The sequence below is a fragment of the Hemicordylus capensis genome, chromosome 2 (genome assembly GCF_027244095.1).
Source record: "Hemicordylus capensis ecotype Gifberg chromosome 2, rHemCap1.1.pri, whole genome shotgun sequence".
NCBI classification, from domain to species: domain Eukaryota; kingdom Metazoa; phylum Chordata; class Lepidosauria; order Squamata; family Cordylidae; genus Hemicordylus; species Hemicordylus capensis.
Window position 1 is genome coordinate 26,575,256 of NC_069658.1, and position 20,941 is coordinate 26,596,196.

General features: G+C 43.9%; 1 protein-coding gene across 2 annotated transcripts in view; it reads left to right on the forward strand.

The window, feature by feature from the left end:
• WDR70 (WD repeat domain 70) overlaps window positions 1-20,941 on the forward strand; it is a 165,377-nt gene that overhangs the window by 19,728 nt on the left and 124,708 nt on the right. For both annotated transcript variants that reach the window (XM_053298644.1, XM_053298643.1), the window contains exons 6-7: window positions 9,275-9,334; window positions 14,766-14,899. In XM_053298644.1, the coding sequence (XP_053154619.1) occupies window positions 9,275-9,334; window positions 14,766-14,899 (194 nt within the window). The remainder of the gene's footprint in view (window positions 1-9,274; window positions 9,335-14,765; window positions 14,900-20,941) is intronic.

Genomic DNA, 20,941 nt, shown 5'->3' on the forward strand with positions numbered 1-20,941 from the left:
CTCTAACAGGAATTCCCAGATGCTGTTGACTACAGCTCCCAGAATCCCCGACTGCAATGGCTTTTGCTTGGGATTATGGGAGTTGTAGTCAACAACATCCCTGTTAGAGGAAACACTAGTGAAGACCTTCCTCTGCTCCTGATTGGGTGGCTACATGCTGAAGCTCAGCATACCTCTCCCCTCAGCCTGCCTGACAGGCTTCATCAAATTCACACTCATGAGTACTCCAATTGAAAGCTTTCTTATCCCATTAATTTCAATAAGGCTGCTCATGAGGAACTTAGTATGGATGTGAGCGAGTGACTGGAGTAGTCTGTCTCAAAACTGTAACACTTAAATCTGTGTGTGCACTCACCCTAAACATCTCTATGGGGTGCTTGAGCTGAAGCTTTGCAACAGAAAGGGTACATTTGTTCAAAAAAGGTTGGGAACCACTGCTAGAGGATGGAGCTGTAGCTCAGTGGTAGAGCGTAGCAAGCATGACATGTCCCCTAAGCTAAGCAGGCTCCGCCCTGATTGCATATAGGAACATAGGAAGCTGCCATATACTGAGTCAGACCATTGGTCTATCTAGCTCAGTATTGTCTTCACAGACTGGTAGCAGCTTCTCCAAGGTTGCAGGCAGGAGTCTCTCTCTCAGCCCTATCTTGGAGATGCCAGGGAGGGAACTTGGAGCCTTCTGCTATTCCCAGAGCGGCTCCATCCCCTGAGGGGAATATCTTACAGTGCTCACACTTCTAGTCTCCTTTTCATATGCAACCAGGGTGGACTGTGCTTAGCTAAAGGGACAAGTCATGCTTGCTACCACAAGACCAGCTCTCCTCTCACCCAACCAGCTCTCCTCTCACCCTGATGTCCTAATATACCTAACTATGAATGGGAGACTAGAAGTGTGAGCACTGTAAGATTTTCCCCTCAGGGAATGGAGGAAAATAAAAATGTTCTCTGGGAAGAGCAGAAGGTTTCAAGTTCCTTCCTTGGCTTCTCCAAGATAGGACAAGATTTTTTTTTTAATTGAACCAACAAACTACCAAAGCATACTGCCTGCAACTTCGGAAAAGCTGCTACCAGTCTGTGAAGACAATACTGAGCTAGATAGACCAATGGTCTAACTCAGTACATGGCAGCTTCCTATGTTCCTAAGGTCTTCTGTTCCGTTCACTCCCTGGCAGCTTCAGATAGATTTGGGAAAGACTCCTGCCTGAAACCTTGGAGAGCTGCTGCCAGTCAGTGTAGTAGGCAATACTGAGCTAGATGGACCAATGGTCTGGCATGGTGTAAGGCAGCTTCCTGTGTACCTCTGACTGGTCCAATCTTAATGCTGTAGTCAATTTTCCTAAACAATTACCCCTCACTTCTGCCACTTCTCCAAGGCGTTTTCACCCCAGATTTCATCCTTAACCAGCTGGCCGACTTGCATCCTTCCCTCCCCAACCTGGTTCATGATTTTTAGGGTTGATGTGGGTCACCACTGGCCCCCAAACCTTACAGTGAAGAACACTGCAATAGACCATCTTCCTTATGTGCTACATTGCAGAGGAAACCTATCCAGGTTATATTATGAAATTGCACATTGTTGTGTGGGAGAGATTACAGTTACAATCCACAACAATTGATGTCTTAATATACCTAACTTAGCAAAGAAGAGTTGGGTGTGAAGCTTGGCCCTCACACACACATAACTTCTTTCCTCTGCACAGACATACTGTAAGTCGCTTAGCAAGTTATTGTCATATCCCATTACATAAAAATGCTCTTATATGGTGGTTAATATCATGGCTTACATATTAATGTACTGAGGACAATTTATGGGTAGCATGGGAGAATTAGTAATCAAAACATTCAGGCAGTGGGATTGGAACCAGCTGTGCACTCTCCATATGAAAATTTCCTTCCTTCCGGTAGCAAGTTAGACATGTTGTGACTTTTCTTAGGGTTCCAAAATGCCTAACAAAAGTTTCTTGAATTTGCTATTTCAATCATTTTGTTTAGTTCTGATATCTTACGTGATGAACTAAACTGAAACTAAATGGACAGTTTTGATTAGTTTTTGACGAGAAGGAACTTACTTCCAAGGAGACACCCTTAAGGTTGTGCTGATCTCTTCCCACAGCTCTTAGTTTGGAGTGGAGAGACAGGGAGGGCAGGGCATAGTCTTCACAGTTGTGCACTCGGGGTGGGGGAAGCAGAGAGGCAAACCAAGTGCCCACACCCCCCCGTTCATCTCAGAGGGGAGGCTAGAGCTTCTTTGGCTCTGTGGAGGGCTCGACAAGTGTAGAACCATGTTGTCCATTTCTGCAGCCAGACCTGAGCACCCTGGAGGGAACAGGGCTGTGTAGCAACAGCGGCAATCAGACCACCACCACACAGGGAACCAGAGCAGGGAGGCAGGATTTAGGCAAGGAACATAGGAAGCTGCCATATACTGAGTCAGACCATTGGTCTATCTAGCTCAGTATTGTCTTCACAGACTGGCAGCAGCTTCTCCACGGCTGCAGGCAGGAATCTCTCTCAGCCCTATCTTGGAGATGCTGCCAGGGAGGGAACTTGGAAACTAGATGCTCTTCCCTGAGGGGAATATCTTACAGTGCTCACATTACTAGTGTCCCATTCAAATGCAACCAGGGCAGACCCTGCTTAGCTGAGGGGACAAGTCATGCTTGCTACCACAAAACCAGTTCTCCCAGAGTGAGGTCACAAGGCAAGGAACCAAGGCAAGGCAGAAACCAAAGAACTATGGGCTGGGTTAGTCTCTCTGGGAGAGTTGTTGAGCCAGCAAGGGCTAGGGCTGAAGTGAGGGTACTTGTAGTCTGAAGCCACATCCTTTTCTGCCCTGCCTAGGAATACTTTGCCCAAGAGGACACCATGGCACAGGCTTCCCCCTCCTTTTGAGGAGACCCATCAAGGGGCAAGCCCCGAGAGGCTATTGTGTACTCCTCCCTTTGCTGGATCTCTGTAAGGGTACAATGTCTCCTCTCCTGGGGGCTTGTGGGTGAGGTAGGAGGTTCTAGATTGCTGCTTCCCAGGGGCTGCAGGATTGTGCATCTCCTCAGAGGTTTCTACAGGGGCAATGGTGTCTGTGGGTAGCAGAACTTCTGCAGGAGTGGCAGGCTCAGATGGCACTGGATTCGGGCATTAGCAGGGTCTCTGCAGGAATGGTGAGTTCAGACGGTGGTGGAGCCTCTGTGGGAATGGTGGGTTCAAGCAGTTCTGGCAGTGGTGGCATTGGGGGCCTGATATTTAGAGTGGCTTCATGGAGTGGTGCACTGTCTCCTTTATCCTCAGAGCCACTGGCCTCCAGACCAGGGTTGGAGAAGATCCTGAAATATTTTGAGAAGCCCTCACTCTCCCTTTCCAGCTCTGAGGGGAAAGGCTGGAACTTGTTTTTTGCACTGTACTTTCAGGATGCCCGGAACACCTTGGCATTGCAACACCAAAATGAATCCTGGCCTCCTCCAAACCACGGGACATGTCAAGGTGTGGGGCCGTTTCTACCACAGCTCCAAGAGTGCAAAAGTGGAAAGTAGCTCACCAGAGACTGTGTGAGCTCTTGCCATGATGACCATGGCAAGCAAAATTATGGATATCAGTGCAAGGAATATGTTCGTGTGTAGGGCGTGCTGTCATGGAAGCTCTCTCCTCCTGTCTGAGGTAGTATATCTGAGACCCAGACTTACTACCCATATGTTGTTTAGGGGAACTAGTCCAATGCCTCGTGGCCTAACTTATTTATAAGTGGTAAAAGTGTGTGAGGAGATAAATTTCCCTACTCTAATTTGTTGACATCACTTGCAAAGATTTTGTTTTGTTTCTTGACTAGCAGGGACCAGGGAATCAGGGAGTATCAAGCACAAAATCTCATGATGCATTATGAAGCAAAAGTTTAACTGCATCTTCATATCTGCCTCTTTGGCTTAGCTGTTGCCTGTGGTTACGCTCATAACTGTCTTATGGTTGTGCCTCATGCTCTCTTAGCTAAGAGCGAATTTTAATACTTTGACCATTTGCCCCATCCCTGTTCCTGTGCTTAAGCACAGCTTGATTATTTTGTTTTCCAGACAGCGATGAATTTTAGTGAAAAGCTTTATTTGTGGTCAAGCATCAGCTTTGCCTGATAAAGTTGGAAAGAGTGCTTAGCAGTTTTAATTAAAGTATAACCCAGATGAAAAAATTATTAATATAGTGGCCAGGTTTTGTTTTATAATCTGCAAAACTCGATCTGATCTTTAGCAATGCATTTCATAAGTAGTTTATATATTTCTCTCTTCTTTTTAAATTGTATTTACACGATGCATTGTTTGTATTTCTTGTATATTGGTCTATGACAGTAATAAAGTTCTGTTCTGTTCTATAAAGTATAATTATATACTTTATATAAAACACTGGAGATCTGTAGTGCAGACTGAAAACAATTTTTTTTAGGAGTGCATGCATAACAAGCAAATTAAATCTAATTTATGGGTCTGGAAAGAAATTAGGCAGATCAGTGTTTATTATGTGGAAGTACAACATGACTAATGAAAGCTGCTGGGTCATAAGATCTAGTGCAGTGTGCAGGGGTAACCAAGGTAATTTGGGCACCCGGACCACCCAGCTGAGAGCCCCCCCCCGCGAGGCCCCCCCAAACTCCACTTTAAAAAAAAAGTCTTAGAGCGGCCGAGGGGTGGCTGTGCGTGGTGGTGGTGGAGCAGTCCTTTTCCCTTCTTCCCCACTCCCCCGGTGGTGGTGGGGTGGGAGCAGGAGAGATGCTGGCCCCATCCATTCATCTTTAAGCAACTGTGAGGCTCGCTTGCGCAGTTTAGAGATCATTGCCAGCCCGTGACGTCATGGACTTGCGGCAATCACAAGTTGTATGCGAAGAGCTTTTAAACATTTGAAATCATAAATGTATTTATTATTATTGTCTACATTATCAATCATCACAGCAAGCCAAGTGGAGGATCCCCAGGAAAGCTGAGGATACAGCTCCCCATCCCAGGTCTCTGTAATACAAACCAGATTGGCCCCTTCTCATTTAAATTGTGGATGATATTTTATTCTGGACTGATCTGGCATTAAACAGCAGCACCAGCAGGCCAAAGGACAAGCTGGTAAGGCAGCCAGGAACCCTCCTGTTATGGGAACTGCCAGAAGAAGGGACAGGAATAAGATGTTGAGCCACTCTTCCTTCTCCTCTCCTGGTGTAAACAAGCCCCCACACCATACCTTCCCCTACCAGTAGCCACACTAATTGAAGCACCCCCAGATTTCCCCAGGTTCATATCCTCACAGGCACATAACTAAAAAGCTAAAACTGTACTCCCAGCAAGCAGAGTAGAGCCCTCGCAGTTCTCGAAGGGGTGACCCCGCTGGCAGCAAGCTCACTGCCAGGGCATCGTGCTCTTTTATCCTGCCAGCTCAGGCAGTGACGCAAGGCCCAGCAGAAACTGCAGAGTCAGCACTCTGGGTCCTCCTGGAGGCTGCCGCTCGGCCACCAACAGAGGCCTGCAGCAATGGGGCTACCAGAGAGAGAGAGAGAGAGAGAGAGAGAGAGAGAGAGAGCGCCTCAGCAAAACAGGGAGGAAGTTTCTGGTACTTACAACAAGTTCTACTCACCATCTTCCAGGGCAGGATGACCCAAGGTAGGTGATAAGCTCCCTTCCTCTCTCTTCTTCCCTTTACTAAGCTGGTGTTTCATGACTGGACATGGTACGAGTGTGCAGACGGAGGTGTACTTAAGTAAAAACAATTTCATACGCAATATAGTATACTAACTGACCTAGTTGTTCATAACCCTCTCCCTCTTCAGCCCCAGTTGGTTCCCACCCCCACCCTCCCAGTTTGTTCTGCCTCGGCGGCTGGGCTTCTCCTCCCCACCCACTGCCGCTTCTCCTTCCCGCCATTTCCAAAAACCCTCAGTTTCAACCACTAACTAGTTGCTGCCCCCTAGTTTGCGCCGCCTTTCTTCCCTGTCTGCCTCCGCTGCCATTTCCTTGCTAGGCCAGCCTCCGCCACCATTGCCACCCTAGCTTCGCCCACCTGCCTGCCACCGTTGCTGCCATTTTCTTCCCGACTGGCCGCCCTCTTCCCCCCACCCACCGGCTGCACCACTGCTCGCTGGCGTTTTGTTTCCCTGCCAGCCAACTGGCTGGCTGCTGCCGCCACCACATTTCCCCCCCTCCTGGCCATCCCGTCACTATCCTGAATTCTCACGAAAGCTGCCATGCATGGGATTAGTGATGGGTACACCTAGGAGAATTAAACTTATTTATTTATTTATTTAAATTTTTATACCGCCCTTCCGAAAGGCTCAGGGTGGTTTACATTAAAACACCATTAAAATAAATTAACAATTAAAACAGAAATTGTAAAACTGCATAAAATAATTAACAATTAAAACATCATAAAACACCAATTAAATAGCCAAACAATTTAAAAACAAGTTTTAAAAAGCTGAGAAAGCTTGGTTGAAGAGAGATGTTTTCAGAAGTTTCTTAAAAATTGCCAGAGATGGGGAGGCTCGTATCTCAGCAGGGTTCGCATTCCACAATCTTGGGGCAGCAGCTGAGAAGGTCAGTCTCTGTGTAGCCACCAAACAAGTTGGCGGCAGCTGGAGACAGACCTCCTCAAGCGACCTTAATGGGCGGTGGGGCACATAGTGAAGAAGACGTTCTCTTAAATATTGCATAGTTGCATAGTGTTGCATAGTGTCTGAAATTGCATAGTGTCTGAAATTATTGCATAGTGTCTGAGATTGCATAGTATCTGAAATTATCCCCTGCTAACAGAGTGGTGAATTTCTTTAATTAGCACTGCAGAGGGAGAGCAACTGGCCCTATCCATCCCCAGCACAGCATCTCTACAGTGGCTGTTGCTGGTGTCTTATCTTATGATTCTTTTTAGATTGTGAGCCCTTTGGGGACAGGGAGCCGCACACACACACACCCCGCTTTGGAAACTTTTGTTGAAAAGCAATATATAAATATATCATATTCATATATCTCAAATTCTAGTATGTGGAGCTTCATAGTAATAATAAATAATGAATAGTAATATCATGCTTTTTCAACAAAAAGTGTTCTCGGAGCAGTTTACATAGCAAAAAGAATGAGAAGATGGTATAATGTTCCAAAAGAGATCACTATATTTCCCCCCCCAAAGGGGAGTCACCATCAGTAGCCATCAGACGGAAGCTATACTTGGTTGAATAGGGACAGTTAATCTCCCTCTGCTAAATGTAAGAGAGCCACCATTGTAAAAGGTGCCTCTTTGCCCAGTTAGCAGGGGTTGTGTCATGGGATTCATAGCAAAGTGGTGAAGTTCTAAGTTAGATAAATAGTTCCTTGTAGCAATTAGTCAGGCTTATGGTAACACTCAAAGGAGTGCAGAGTATCTTATGTCACAGAAGTCATCACTCCTTGCAATAGGCTACCTAAATGTTTTCCTTGAGAGAGTGAAATATTCTTCTCTGGTGTTCCTAGCTCTCTGGAATGAAACCAGTGGAGAATCTCTACTTGCAACCAATTTGTGTTCATATATAGGCATTCTTTTGCAGCTTTGAGATATTTATAGTGTATTCTACAATTTAGGAAGTTTAGAGTTACTAAAATGGAATGGGTCACATTGATTCTTCATAAATATTTGGCTATTTTTAAGAGATGTTATGCCAAGGCATGTCCCTGAAGGTTGTTATCTTTAATTTTTGTTTTGATTAAACAGTTTTGTTTAAAACGCTGGAATCCCTTGGACAGCACAGCTCATGTTCTCTCCCCAGCGTGCATTTCCAGCAACTTGCTGTGGGAATTCTGAGAGTAAACTTGCACATTTTATGTCGTGCAGGTGGTAACTGCAGATGCCACTTGTTATCTGTATGCCAGGAATTGCTCATTAGCCCTTCCCTGCCTGGAAGCTTTTCAGAGACTACTTGAGGTTCTCTGGTCTTTGGCTCCAGGCTGTCAGCAGCCCTTGGAAAAGGAAGCAAAAAGAAGCTACTGGCTGGTTGGCCAACAGCACCTTTTTAGAGCTCCTTGAATCAGCTGACTCATTCTTCCATTGCTTTTGCCTTGCTCTGCCCTTTTTCCTACCCCCCCCCCCCCAGAATCCTGCTTGGTTTCTTTGTCTGTTCTCTGTCTCCTGCCCCTAATATTTTACTGATTCAGCCATGTTGTTCACATTGTGTATGATTGCCCCCTGTCAGTGACTTGTGCTAGAAGTGAAACTTGCCTTATGCTTCAGAGAAATGCTCTGGGGCCTTCTCTACACAAGCCGGAGATGGAGGTGGAAATGAGATGATAGAAAGTGCTGGCCAATCATTTGTTTTTTCCTGATCCTTTTGTAAGGGGCGGTCTGTATGTATAAATAAATAAATCACAATTTGTCAGATATTTGAACTCTTCCAACGGAAAACAACATAAAACGTTGGTTAGTCATCATCAGTCATCATTTCTCTAATGGCTGTTCTCTGCTTATGCTCAGATTTCAAATTAAGTCTACCAGTGTATTGTGTTTGTCTCTTATTTGGCTGCATATGGCTGGCATTGTTAATTAGGCTGTTGTAAAACATTCTAGCAAAAAGGTTTTTACCAATTGTTTTAAAATCCAAAATTCTAGCAGAAGAAAGCCAGAGAATCTGTCCCCTTAACTACACTGATTTATTTTTTGTAGCTTGCAAATTGTTTTGTTGGATTTGTTGAAGTAGGCAACATGCACTAGTCCTAGGAACATAGGAAACTGCCATATACTGAGTCAAACCATAGGTCCATCTAGTTCAGTATTGTCTACACAGACTGGCAGTGGCTTCTCCAAGGTTGCGGGCAGGAGTCTCTCTCTCAGCCCTATCTTGGAGATGCTGCCAGGGAGGGAACTTGGAACCGCCTGCTTTTCCTAGAGCGGCTCCATCCCCTAAGGGGAATATCTTACAGTGTTCACACTTCTAGTCTTCCATTCATATGCAACCAGGGTGGACCCTGCTTAGCTAAGGGGACAAGTCATGCTTGCTACTATAAAGACCAGCTCTCCTATCCATGCATCTCCTCCACACCCTACAGACACTTTTTTGATACTTGTGTGTAATTGCTACTATCACTAAAAAGAAAAAAGAGGCACTCATTATTTACAAAAGGAGGGGGAAAATAACTTTCCAGGAGAAGAAGTGGAAAAGCAGCTTAAATATTCAGTGATGATTCATCCCCCACCCTTTTCTAGATTTTATTATATTCCTTCCTTTTAGTGTGCTGGAGCAACACATTTTATCTTTGTACTCAAATATTTTTCTTAATGATATCATCTTTTTTAGGATCCTGTCAAGAAGATTCCTGACTCACATGAAATTACACTACATCACGGAACAAAAACAGTAAGTATCTTGAAACTTATTTCTTGGAGCACTATAAAAGCTTTTGTGTACAAAGCTTTACAATATTATTAAACTGTTAATCTACAGTACATTCAGCTATTTTTTCACGTATGTTTACATCCAATTGTAATGGACATCTTCTTGAGTTTTGGGAACAAATCCACTATCCTGCAGAAAGACAGCCTCTAAGGAAGGGCTGATTCACACTTAATTTCAGAGTGTAATTTTTAGGTTTTAGATTGCAAATGTCTTAGATGCAGGGACTTCTCCTTCTTTGCTTAACTCTAAGGTACCATGCAAACCAGTGGAACAGTATAAATATTAAATTTATTTTAGTTAACAGATTTAACTAAACCACCTTTCCATCATTTAGGTATTCAAGGCAGATTATTATAAATGTATTTGAATAAAGTTGTTTACGGTTGTGGTGGTGGAAACGTAAGAAGCTGCCATATACCATTGGTCCATCTAGCTCAGTACTGTCTACAAAGACCAACAATTACATCTCCAATGTTGGAGGCAGGAGTCTGTCTCAGCCCTTTCTGGAGATGCCAGGGAGGGAACTTGGAACCTTCTCTATGCAACCATTCAACCATTCTTCCCAGAGTGGCTCCATCCCCTAAGGGGAATATCTGACAATGCTCACACATGTAGTCTCCCATTCAAATGTAAACCAGGATGGACCATGCTTAGCAAAGGGGATAATTCATGCTTGCTCCCACCAGACCAGCTCTCCTCACGTGTAGCACTTCCATCTTTGAGCAAAGGAACTGTATCCCTCATTCCAAGTCCTGTGTCTGCTCTACAGGGACACCCCAGTAGCCAATACTCTCTAGCATTGCACTTCCTAGCAACACCTCAGCAATGACATTGCAAGCCATACCCATGTCAGAAAACATACAGAGCAGGTCACAGTAGGCAGCAAGGCAACAGCTGGTTGAGCACAGTCAAGCAGGACTGTTGCACCAGCAGCAGATGGCTGAGACTGAGGTGCTTAAGAAAAACAAAAACAGGAAGTATCCATCACTCTTTGTATTACTCGGCCTCATCCCGAACAGCTGTTTAGTTCTGTCTCCTCATCCCAAGGTGACCCCTCTGCCTCCGCAGTTTGCAAGCTGCCCATTGAGAGCCAGCGTGGTGTAGTGGTTAGAGTACTGGACTAGGACCGGGAAGACCCAAGTTCAAATCCCCATTCAGCCATGAAACTAGCTGGGTGACTCTGGGCCAATCACTTCTCTCTCAGCCTAACCTACTTCACAGGGTTGTTGTGAAAGAGAAACTCAAGAATGTAGTACACCGCTCTGGGCTCCTTGGAGGAAGAGCAGGATATAAATGTAAAAATAATAATTAATAATTGAGCCGTCCGCCATTGCTGATGCAGCTGGGCCTGAGCTCAAAGCTGCTCTTGAAAATCTGGTGGTGGTGCTGGTAGTTCTCCCGTTGGAACTGGGTTTTGGGACTCTGGGATACCGTTGTCCTCAGGAGTAATCTCGCGTAGGTATGCCACGGAGCTCTGAGGGATGGGGCTGAGCAGTGGAGGGATCTCTGGTTCCAGATCAAGGGAGTGGCTGGTCATGGGCTCCTGCTCTCTCTCAACAAGGGGGCCCCTAACGACCCAAAATATCTGCCCCCCAAACAATCCAAGAATGAAGCAGATAATCTCTAGGTCAGGACATCAGGGCTGCTCCTACCACACAGCTCTTCCCACAAACAACTGACTTGACAGCAGTTAGAATCCCCACAGGATCAGACTAGATGGAATTGCTGTCCTCCCTTGATGATGATGTTGGTGGTTCTGGTTCTCTTGGCCAGCTGCTAGGGTGAAGAGCCAAGCCTTCACCAGAAGTTCCCACTTCCCAGGCCAAATTCAAGAGCTTAGCAGATGACAAGGTCTGGGTTAGGAGGACAGGTACCTTCTCACAGACTGGATAATAAGAATAATGTGTGTCTTTACAAGAATGACATTTTGCCCATTCACATGCTCGCCTGGCACCATAAACAAGTGATTTCCAGTGAGGCAAACAATGGAGGGAGCTGAGGGAGAAACATGTAGAGAGGGATGAATGTGTGCAAATGTAATTACATACATACATACATACATACATGCATACAAAAAGTGGGTTTCAATTGGGAAATGAGGGTTGAAGGAATATACCAAGACAAGAAAGGAAGCTCCCAGGCCAGAGGAGAGCATAACATCGGCTCCCATAGAGACCAGCACTAGCCTGTGAGGACTGAGAGGAAGTCAAGAAAGGAGGTGCCCAGGTCTGGGAGCTCTTGTCCTCAGCACTTCAAAAGACTATCAGTGGCCTGAGACAGCAATACTTTATAAACCTTATGTAACTGGTTGGTTGGTTTTTAATACTGTAAACCACTTTCGGTGCCTTTTGTCAAAGCAGCAAAGCAGCAATCAAATGCAACAAATAAATAAATACCAGATGTTGAAAATGTGCATTTTGAGGAAGAGAGAGGAAGAGATGGTACTGCATACCTCTTTAGGGAAGGAGTTACTGGCATCAGAGATAGTAAGCAGGAATGGGCAGAATTCTGATAGAGTATGAGAGGCAGCTGAGGTTGGTAGAGCTGGAGAAGCAGAGGCCATGGGAAGAGACCCATTGGGGAAGAAGGGAACATAAGATGGGGCAAGGCCATGGGAAGTTCTAAAGATAAGGAGTCTGTGCTAGAAGTGAAAGTGGATGGGAAGCCACATAACATCATACACACACTTCCGGAGCACCATGAGATTGTGTTATAAGAGAAGCAGCTTCCATGCCATTTTGGGCAAATGTTATCATTCTTCAGTGATCTCGGTTGGACTACTGCAATGCGCTCTACCTGGGGTTGCTTTTGAAGCAACTTGGAAGCTTCAGCTGGCCCAAAATGCCACAGCTAAGCTGCTTATGGGCAGCAGAAAATATGATCATGTTTCACCTTTGCTGAGGTCGCTGCATTGGCTGCCAATTCACTTCTGGGTCCAATTCAAGGTGCTGGTTATCACCTATAAAATACTTCAGGGTTTAGCGCCTGTGTACCTTCAGGACCGCCTCTCCCATCTAACTTCGACCAGCCCTGTGAGGTCGTCTCAGGTGGGCCTTCTCAGAGTTCTGAGCCCAGGGGAGGTCCGTGGGGCCTGGGCTCCTGGGAGGGCCTTCTCTGTTGCAGCCCCCTCCTTATGGGACACTCTGCCTCCTGAGATTCATGATGCCCCCTCCCTTCTGTCCTTTAAGAAGCTCCTGAAGACCGATCTATTTCACCAGGCATTTAGTTTTTAACGTGCGTGAGTGTGAGTATGTGTGTGGGGGGTATTTTTCTTGTCTTTTTCTTTTTTTTCTCCCCCCTTTTGTCTTCGTTCTTGTTTTAATTTATGTAAATTGCCTTGTGTCTAAGGAAGTCAGGCGGTCAATAAATTTGATAGATAGATAAATAAATAAATAAATAAATAAAGTGTTTGCCATTTAGCAGCCTGCTAATCTAGCAGCGGGTTATCTAGCAGCGAGTTATCTAAGAGAGCGCCTTCTTTTACATGATCCCCACTGCACGTTAAGGTCATCTGAGGAGGTCTGTCTCCAGTTGCCACCAGTTCATCTGGTGGTGACGCAGTGGCGGGCCTTCTCTGTAGCTGCTCCTGGGCTTTGGAATGCACTCCCGGCAGAAATTCGTAATCTGAGAACATTGCTGTCCTTCAAGAGAGCCCTTAAAACGTACTTATTTGGCCTGGCCTTCCAGAGTTTTAAATGATTAATTGTTTTAAACTGTTTTAAATTGTTGCCCTTATTTTCAGGGCTTTTAGCTGTTTTATTGGTTTTATTGTGTTTTAATAGTTTGATTTTAATTGTTAATTTGTTTTTAATTGTTTTTATCATGTTGTGAACCGCCCTGAGCCGTATCGGAAGGGCGGTATATAAATCTAATAAATAAATAAATAATCTGACATTAGGGCAATTCCAGGAATCAGGTATGTTACCACTTTTTCAATGACTGTAGCCATAAGCAGATTTGCAAGTTGGTATTATACATACCTATTTGCAAGAGAACATCTCCTACTATAAGGCCATATTTTCACAAAACCCTTAAACATTTTAGATGGCATCTGAAATGAGCAAAAATTTCTGTAATGGAATTGGAAGTGATCTTCAAACATGTTGATTCCTACCAACATATTTGGAGGTTTCAGTCAGTCTTGTGCTGCCAGTTGCTGGTAGTTCATATTGTTCAATTCACATTGAACAACAGTTCCTTGACAGCGAAGCCAAGTTTGTTGTACCCCATACCCACTCCCCCTTTTACTTGCTGCCCACAGGCAAGTTATTAAGGACCTACTGCTCCCCACAGCCTCCTCTTCAGCTCTCGTCTATGGTCAGGTCACCAAGACTTCCATCTGTATCTCTTCAAACTAATGAATTTAAGCTGTTGATGACTGTCTTCCTGTGCAGCTGAGAAATATCAGAAAAGATTTCCCACGTTGAAGATCCTTTCCAGAAACCTAATTAATTTCCCAGTTGCCTTGCCTGTAACAGGAGTGGTTTTCCCAGTGAAACTGCAGGGATAAATTTTCTTCTGACAGTTTTGACATGTAGGTGAACAGAGGAAAGTGTTACATAATCAGCCGAGAGTTTCTGAGCATCATGCTTTCTGTATTCACAATTTACAGCTGCTTCAGCTGTATACACAGGAACTGTCTAATGTGGTTTTGTCCTCTGCGACACTCTGTATCGTGCAATCCATTGTAATGGTGTCTACTTTGAAAAGGTCCTTTTGTGTTGTAAATGACATGGCATTGGCCTCTGAATGAATGTTGGAGTAGAGAAGGCTATTGCATTCATTTAGAAAAATAAAAATATATTGAATTATTTAGAACTGAAATTTCGGCAATACAGTATGTCCAAAGGAGTACAAAGTAAATTCAGAATCAGTGTGCACAGTTAATCCCCTCGTATTCGAGTGGAACCTGATAAAGCTAAATGGGGGCATTTAATCCCTCTTTGCCACCAGCCCAAATAGCTGTAGTGCCAAGCGCAGCCATTACCTGGAAATGAAACCCTATGGATGTTTCTCATAGAGCAAACCAGGCTTGTTCTGTCCTGGGCTCACATGCATAGACTCCTCATCACATAAGCATTTGTAGCCTATGTGTATTGTTCTTGGGAGGAGTGCGGCTGCTGGATATCCTTGTAGAAGACACATATGGGAGGGGAATGGATCACACCACACATTTATAAATAAACTATTTTTCAAATAGTGTAAACATGTAGTTTTAAATAATTTAAATGTCTAGTCTGATGGATGATAAATTGTTTAAATAATGCTGTTGATGCAGGCAGTTCTCGGGTTAAAATGAAGGCTATGTCAAGTGATCTTTGAAAGCAGAATGTTAAGTGGATCTCACACCAAGAATTTACAAAACTGTTGCTTTTTAAACCTTTCTGTACAGGTCACTGCTTTAGGATTGGATCCCTCAGGTGCCCGTTTGATAACTGGAGGCTATGACTATGATGTTAGATTTTGGGATTTTGCTGGAATGGATGCATCTCTTCAAGCTTTTCGATCTCTGCAGCCATGTGAATGGTATGTCCTGATGCTTTTCTTTTTGTCTCTGGTGAGAGCTAGTATAGAGTAGGGGCTAAAGACATTGAGCTACGAATTGGCACTCCCCTGATTTGAATCTTGCCTCTGCCATTGCCTCTAGGGCATCTTAGGGAAGTCGTTCCTTCTCAGTCTCACCTCCCCAGTTGCAATATGGAGATAACAATATTTACTTATCTTGCAGGATTGTTGTAAAAATTACATCAAGATAATATGAGTGATACTCTGAATGCTCAAAAATACTATACAAATGCCAAAACTTTATTATTTAACAAATAGAATAATATTTAGTAACAGTGATGGATAGTATGCTGGTTCCCCAAGAACTGGTATTTCTGAAATACATGGGTGAAGTGGAGGCATATTTGAGGATATCTAGGAAAGTTACAGCATAATGGCTATATATGTCAAAATTGTCCTGACTTTCTGACACGTTATCTTTGGTCTATTTATAATGAAAGATAACAGTGACACCTTTAAAATGCATGCTAGGCATAAAAGAGGAAATATTAGAATATATGTTTTTAGTTCTATACCTGTTACTTTACCTATAAAGTTCCAGAAACAAAACAAGTTCTGGTAAGAACTAATCTGTCTACTTTCATTTCACTATAATCTTAATTACCATCCTCACAAGTTAGTTTTAAATGTTCCACTTTAAATGTTCACACGCTTGCTATTTGGAATTGGGGTGCATGACATCATCACGATCTATGCCTTTGAGGTGTCCCTACAACTGTACGAACTTGGGACCAAATTGGTTCCCACTTGTGCCTCAAATGTTCACACTTGAGTCATCTAGAGCTGGGGTGGGTAACATCATCACACACTATGCCACTGAGGTGTCCCTTTGTGTCACTCACTACAACTGAACCAAATTTAGTCCAAATCAGTTAGGTGGTTCACAGGTTAGCTTGCTTGTGCCTTAAATGTTCATGTGTCTGTCATCTTGAATCAGAATGGATGATATCATCACTAACAACACCATTGAGGTGTTCCTGTGTGTCCCTACAATACCCAATTTGGTTCATATTGGTCCAGTTATTCATTCATTCATTCATTTGATTTCTATACCGCCCTTCCAAAAATGGCTTAGGGCGGTTTACACAGAGAAATAACAAATAAATAAGATGGATCCCTGTCCCCAAAGGGCTCACAATCTAAAAAGAAACATAAGATAGACACCAGCAACAGTCACTGGAAGGACTGTGCTGGGGGTGGACAGGGCCAGTTACTCTCCCCCTGCTAAATAAAGAGAATCACCACGTTAAAAGGTGCCTCGTTGCCAAGTTAGCAGGGGTATTGCAAAGCTGATAGAAGACACACACTTTCATTCTCTCTCTCTCTCTCTCACTGTGCCAGGTAAGTAGGCTAAAAAGTGGCAATAATTCAAGAATAGTAGCCGTTGGATAATTAACAGAGTTTGTGATGAACAGTAAGATTGCAAACACTGCTGCTGTTCAGATTGAAAAGCAGAAGATCTTGAATGTTGATCGTGAACTGATTTGTGTATTGCCTTTCTGTCTTGACCATGGGACTCGAGGCAGTTGACAATACAATGAACAAACATCTTACAGAAGATTTGAAATGCAGTTTTATCTCAGGCTGTTGATGACCTTTGCAGGAGCTAAGAGCTCTGCAACTGGGCTTCTCTTTTCTTGCTGTCCTTTAGGGCAAGCTGTCTTTCAGTAGACCCTGGGAGAGTGGGGGAGGGCCTTCACCAGCCGTTCTCTCAGGCAAGTGCTGGTCTTTATAGGTGTTGATAATTGGAGCTCCCTGGCCTAAGAGGCCAAGTGGGTCATGACTCAAAACTGAGAAATGCCTTGACTTCAGGGTGGGTCACATGATTAATGCTACCATTTTTCATTCTTGAAGAGAGCAGGAGAAGGAGAAAAATGGACATATATGGCTAATAAAAATGGTCTGAAGTTGCAGTTTGGGTTTTAGAGGCGGATCTCAGATCTGACTACTTGATGTGGGGGCTGTTTCATGTGCATTGATTATTGGGTTTGATTCTAACAAGTACCTCCACAAATGAAAGAAGTCCCATTCATATAAGGGAGGAGGGTTTTTTTTCCACCAGTTCCCCCCTTCCTTCTGCTTCCCACTGATCTCCCCTGGAAATCTGCTCCTGAAGGGTCCCTCTACCCTCAGGAACATATTTTCAGAGGGCATGGGGGGGGGGCTACAGAAAAAAGGGGGAATTGTTGTAAATCTCCCCTTCTCCCTTGCACAAATGGAACGTCTTCTGTTTGTGGTAGCACTAGTTGGGATTCAATCTATTATTAGTATGCTGTCTATGTACATGGTGCTTTTCAAATAATGAGAACCCAGAGTCCTGTCCTCATTGGCTCATAGTCAAAAATCAACATCAGGGAAAGAGATAAAGAAGAGGAAAGTGAAGTGGCGATATAGCAATGCAAGACATTTCTGCCTCATTCATTCCATGGAAACCACGGGTAGGCCCCTTGTATGTGATTCATAGTCCTTGATGTAGCATATGGGCTGCCATTAGGGTCCTGAGGGTTTCTGTTGTTTGAGTAAAAGTAAATATTGCTGTTGTCATGGTTGCAGAACCAATGTTGGTGGTGCTAGTCAAGATTTTGGGTACTTCAGTGCAGTGCTTATTGCCCACCCTTTTATTGGCATCTCTCCATTTCTCATGACCTTATAAATATAATTGATTTACTTACTGACAAATGTAGAAATAATAAAAAGGAAAACCCAAGATAAAATAGTAAAATAAAAAGGCTGAAAATAGTGGCTGAAATACTGAGGAAAATTACTCAAAAGTATTCACATTGAAATTAAAAGGACAAGTTAAGAAATTCTTCAGCGGGACTACTTTGAGTAATTTTTCTCACGTCAGCTGCTGTTTTTAAAAATTAATTTTAACAGTGGTTCTGATAAATCGAGTAGAAGTTCAGTACCATGTGCTTTTCATTTGTGGGAGCCTTTCCATATGTGGATCCCCCATGGCATAGCTAATTAGATGGCTTATTTCATGGTCCTTTTTTGAAAGTGAAGGTATTCAGGAATAAACAACCACGTTTGACTTTTGGTGTGTGTGTGTGTGTGTGTGTGTGTGTGTGTCTTCCTTAGTAGCATTTAAAGCAAGGAAGTCCCATGTGCTTTGAGCAATCCATATGAAAAAGAGGGCATCTCCAATCCAAAAGACAATTGAATAAGAATATGGAAAAAAAGATCAGGGTGAGCATTTTAAAATGGTGGTGGTGGGCGGGGGATGATGATGACTTGTGCATGTAGAAATGTATGTAAAACAAAATGTGAAAATGTGGGTAAAATCATGCACAATACAAATACAATCAAGAAGTGGCTATGAAGCAATCAATTTTCCATAGCTGTAAAAAAAATTGCATTTGAAAATAAATGTGTTAGATGGAAACTTCTGGATAATTTGAAAAGTGTTTGACTAATGGTTGTCAGTTCCTTTATTGAAAATAGTGGTCTATTGGCTCCAAAATTATTCAAGAAATTACTATGTTCAGCATCAAGGCACTGAACAGGTTATCTGAAAATCCCATCTACAATTTTAATGTTCATGTTGAATGTTTAGTATGCAGCTTTAAGGAAAGAAGAGCTCCTTCTAAGTGATACCCTTTTCCTTTGAAGCCCTGTGTGCACTCAGTTGTGTGTGTTCTCTCTCTCCCCCCCCCACCCCCTTGATTCCTGGCTTCACCAGCAACAACAGAACTGTGTTGTCTGCATTCTATCCATCTCTTTGCGTCAGAAACTTGTTCTTGGAGTTGTAGAATGTTGTAAATGCTATCTTTAATTCTTGGAACGACATTGCCTTTTAGCATTTTGGCAGCCCTGATCTTAAAATGCTTGTCAATATTTCTTCCTTTGAAGTTTTCCAAGTCTTTTGGATTAACACTAATAAGAACGAAAACAAGTTTTCTTTCAAAACTATGCTGAAGAGTTTGTGAAGGTCTTGCTTTCTCAGACCAACGCATCATCAAGACCAACAGCATAGCCTCATTTGGACGTTATTAAAACGGACACTGTACCCAAGTACAGCCTCTGGAAGCTTACCAGAAGTCCTACCTGACACATCAATCATCCAGTTCTCCTGATGTGCCTCATACGCTTACAATGTTCCCCTGAAAAGTTGATCGCTGCATTCGTGATGGTGGGTGCTTCCATGAGAGAGTTGGGCGCCCAGGCCTTCTGCTCACAGAAGCATCCACTATCAGTGCTCTCCTGTTCAACTGAATGTTGAAAGAGAGGAAAGCTGGTCTTGTGGTAGCAAGCATGACTTGTTCCGTTAGCTAAGAAGGGTCTGTCCTGGTTGCATAGGAATGGGAGACTAGAAGTGTTAGCACTGTAAGATCTTCCCCTTAGGGAATGGAGCTGCTCTGGGAAGAGCACAAGGTTTCAAGTTCCCTCCCTGGCTTTTCCAAGATAGGGCTGAGAGAGATTCCTGCCTGCAACCTTGGAGAAGCTGCTACCAGTCTGTGAAGACAATACTGAGCTAGTAGACCTGTGGCCTGACTCAGTATATGGCAGCTTCCTATGTTACTGTGACCCTATTTTAATAATGTCTGAATGAGGTTTCTGTTTCCCTTTAGAGTGTCAGAACCACTTGCTTTAGTATGTCTACTTTAAGGGAAGTATTCTACCTAGTAGTGTGCATGGACTGGTCCGGGGCCATAGAAAAGGCCTCCAGACCGGTCCAGAATTCTGGCGGTTTGGCGGGGGGGGGGGAGTGTGTCTTTAAGGGTGGGCGGTAGTACTCCCCCCGCCACTGCTCTTCCCCCTCTGGCGCTGGACTTTCCAAAAACGTTCTTGGGGCAGCAGAGTTCCTCCCTGCTGCCCCTGCCCCTGTCGTTGTCTGCAAAGGGTTAAAGTAGAAAAAGCTGGCGGCGCGCATGCGGCGGAAACGAGCACGTGCGCCGCCAGCTTTTTCTACTTTTTCTCCCCCCAGTGCCGGACCATGCCTCTGTGGTTCCGTGCACATCCCTAATTCTACCCCTCACAAGCCTTGTATGTGGAAATGGTATTTATAAGTGCTCTTGGAAATCATGGAAGACAATATTTGTAGTAGTAGTAGTATTTGCTGCATCAGACCAAGAATCTAGTCCAGACCATCATTCGTTAGTGACCAACCTGATTCCTTAGGAAGCTCTCAAGCAAGGTGTGAAGACAACTACTAAATGCTCCCCCTCTCCCCAGTTTGTCTCCCGAATCTGCTGTTCAGAAGTGTGCTACATTAAGAACATAAGAACAGCCCTGCTGGATCAGGCCCAAGGCCCATCTAGTCCAGCATCCTGTTTCGCACAGTGGCCCAACAGATGCCACTGGAAGCCACAGGCAGGAGTTGAGGGCGTGCCCTCTCTCCTGCCATTACTCCCCTGCAACTGGTACTCTGAGGCTGGAGGTGGCCCACAGCCCTCCGACTGGTAGCCATTGATAGACCTCTCCTCCATGAAGTTATCCAAACCCCTCTTAAAGCCATCTAGGTTGTTTGCTGTCACCACATCCTGTGGCAGAGAGTTCCACAAGTGGATCACATGTTGTGTGAAAATAAGAACATAAGAACATTACGAATACAGAGGCTCCCTTGAGCTCTGAGTAATAATCTACTGATAAGCATATCTTTCAAGAATCTGACCTCTTTTAAAAACTATCCAAACCAGTGGCCAGAGCCAAATTCTATAAGTTAATTGTTCATATTTAAAAATTGTTTATTTTTGGTCTTGAATCAGTTTCCCAAGGTGATCTGAGACTTAGTGTTTTGTTTGCTTGTTGGATAACATTTATTAGTTGCTTTTCATCTAAGTAAGCTGTTAAAAGCAACTTGCAAGAAATATTACACAAAATGTTTATTACATATTAGTGTTATGAAACGGGGGGGAAACGTATTTCACTTCACACCATGCGTAATTTTTTAAAACCTTTGTCAAATCCGCCTTAACTCTCATATTTTTCTAAACTATAATCCCTAAACATTAAGCCTTTCTTTGTAGGGAAGGCACTCCAATCCCTTAATCATTTTGGTTG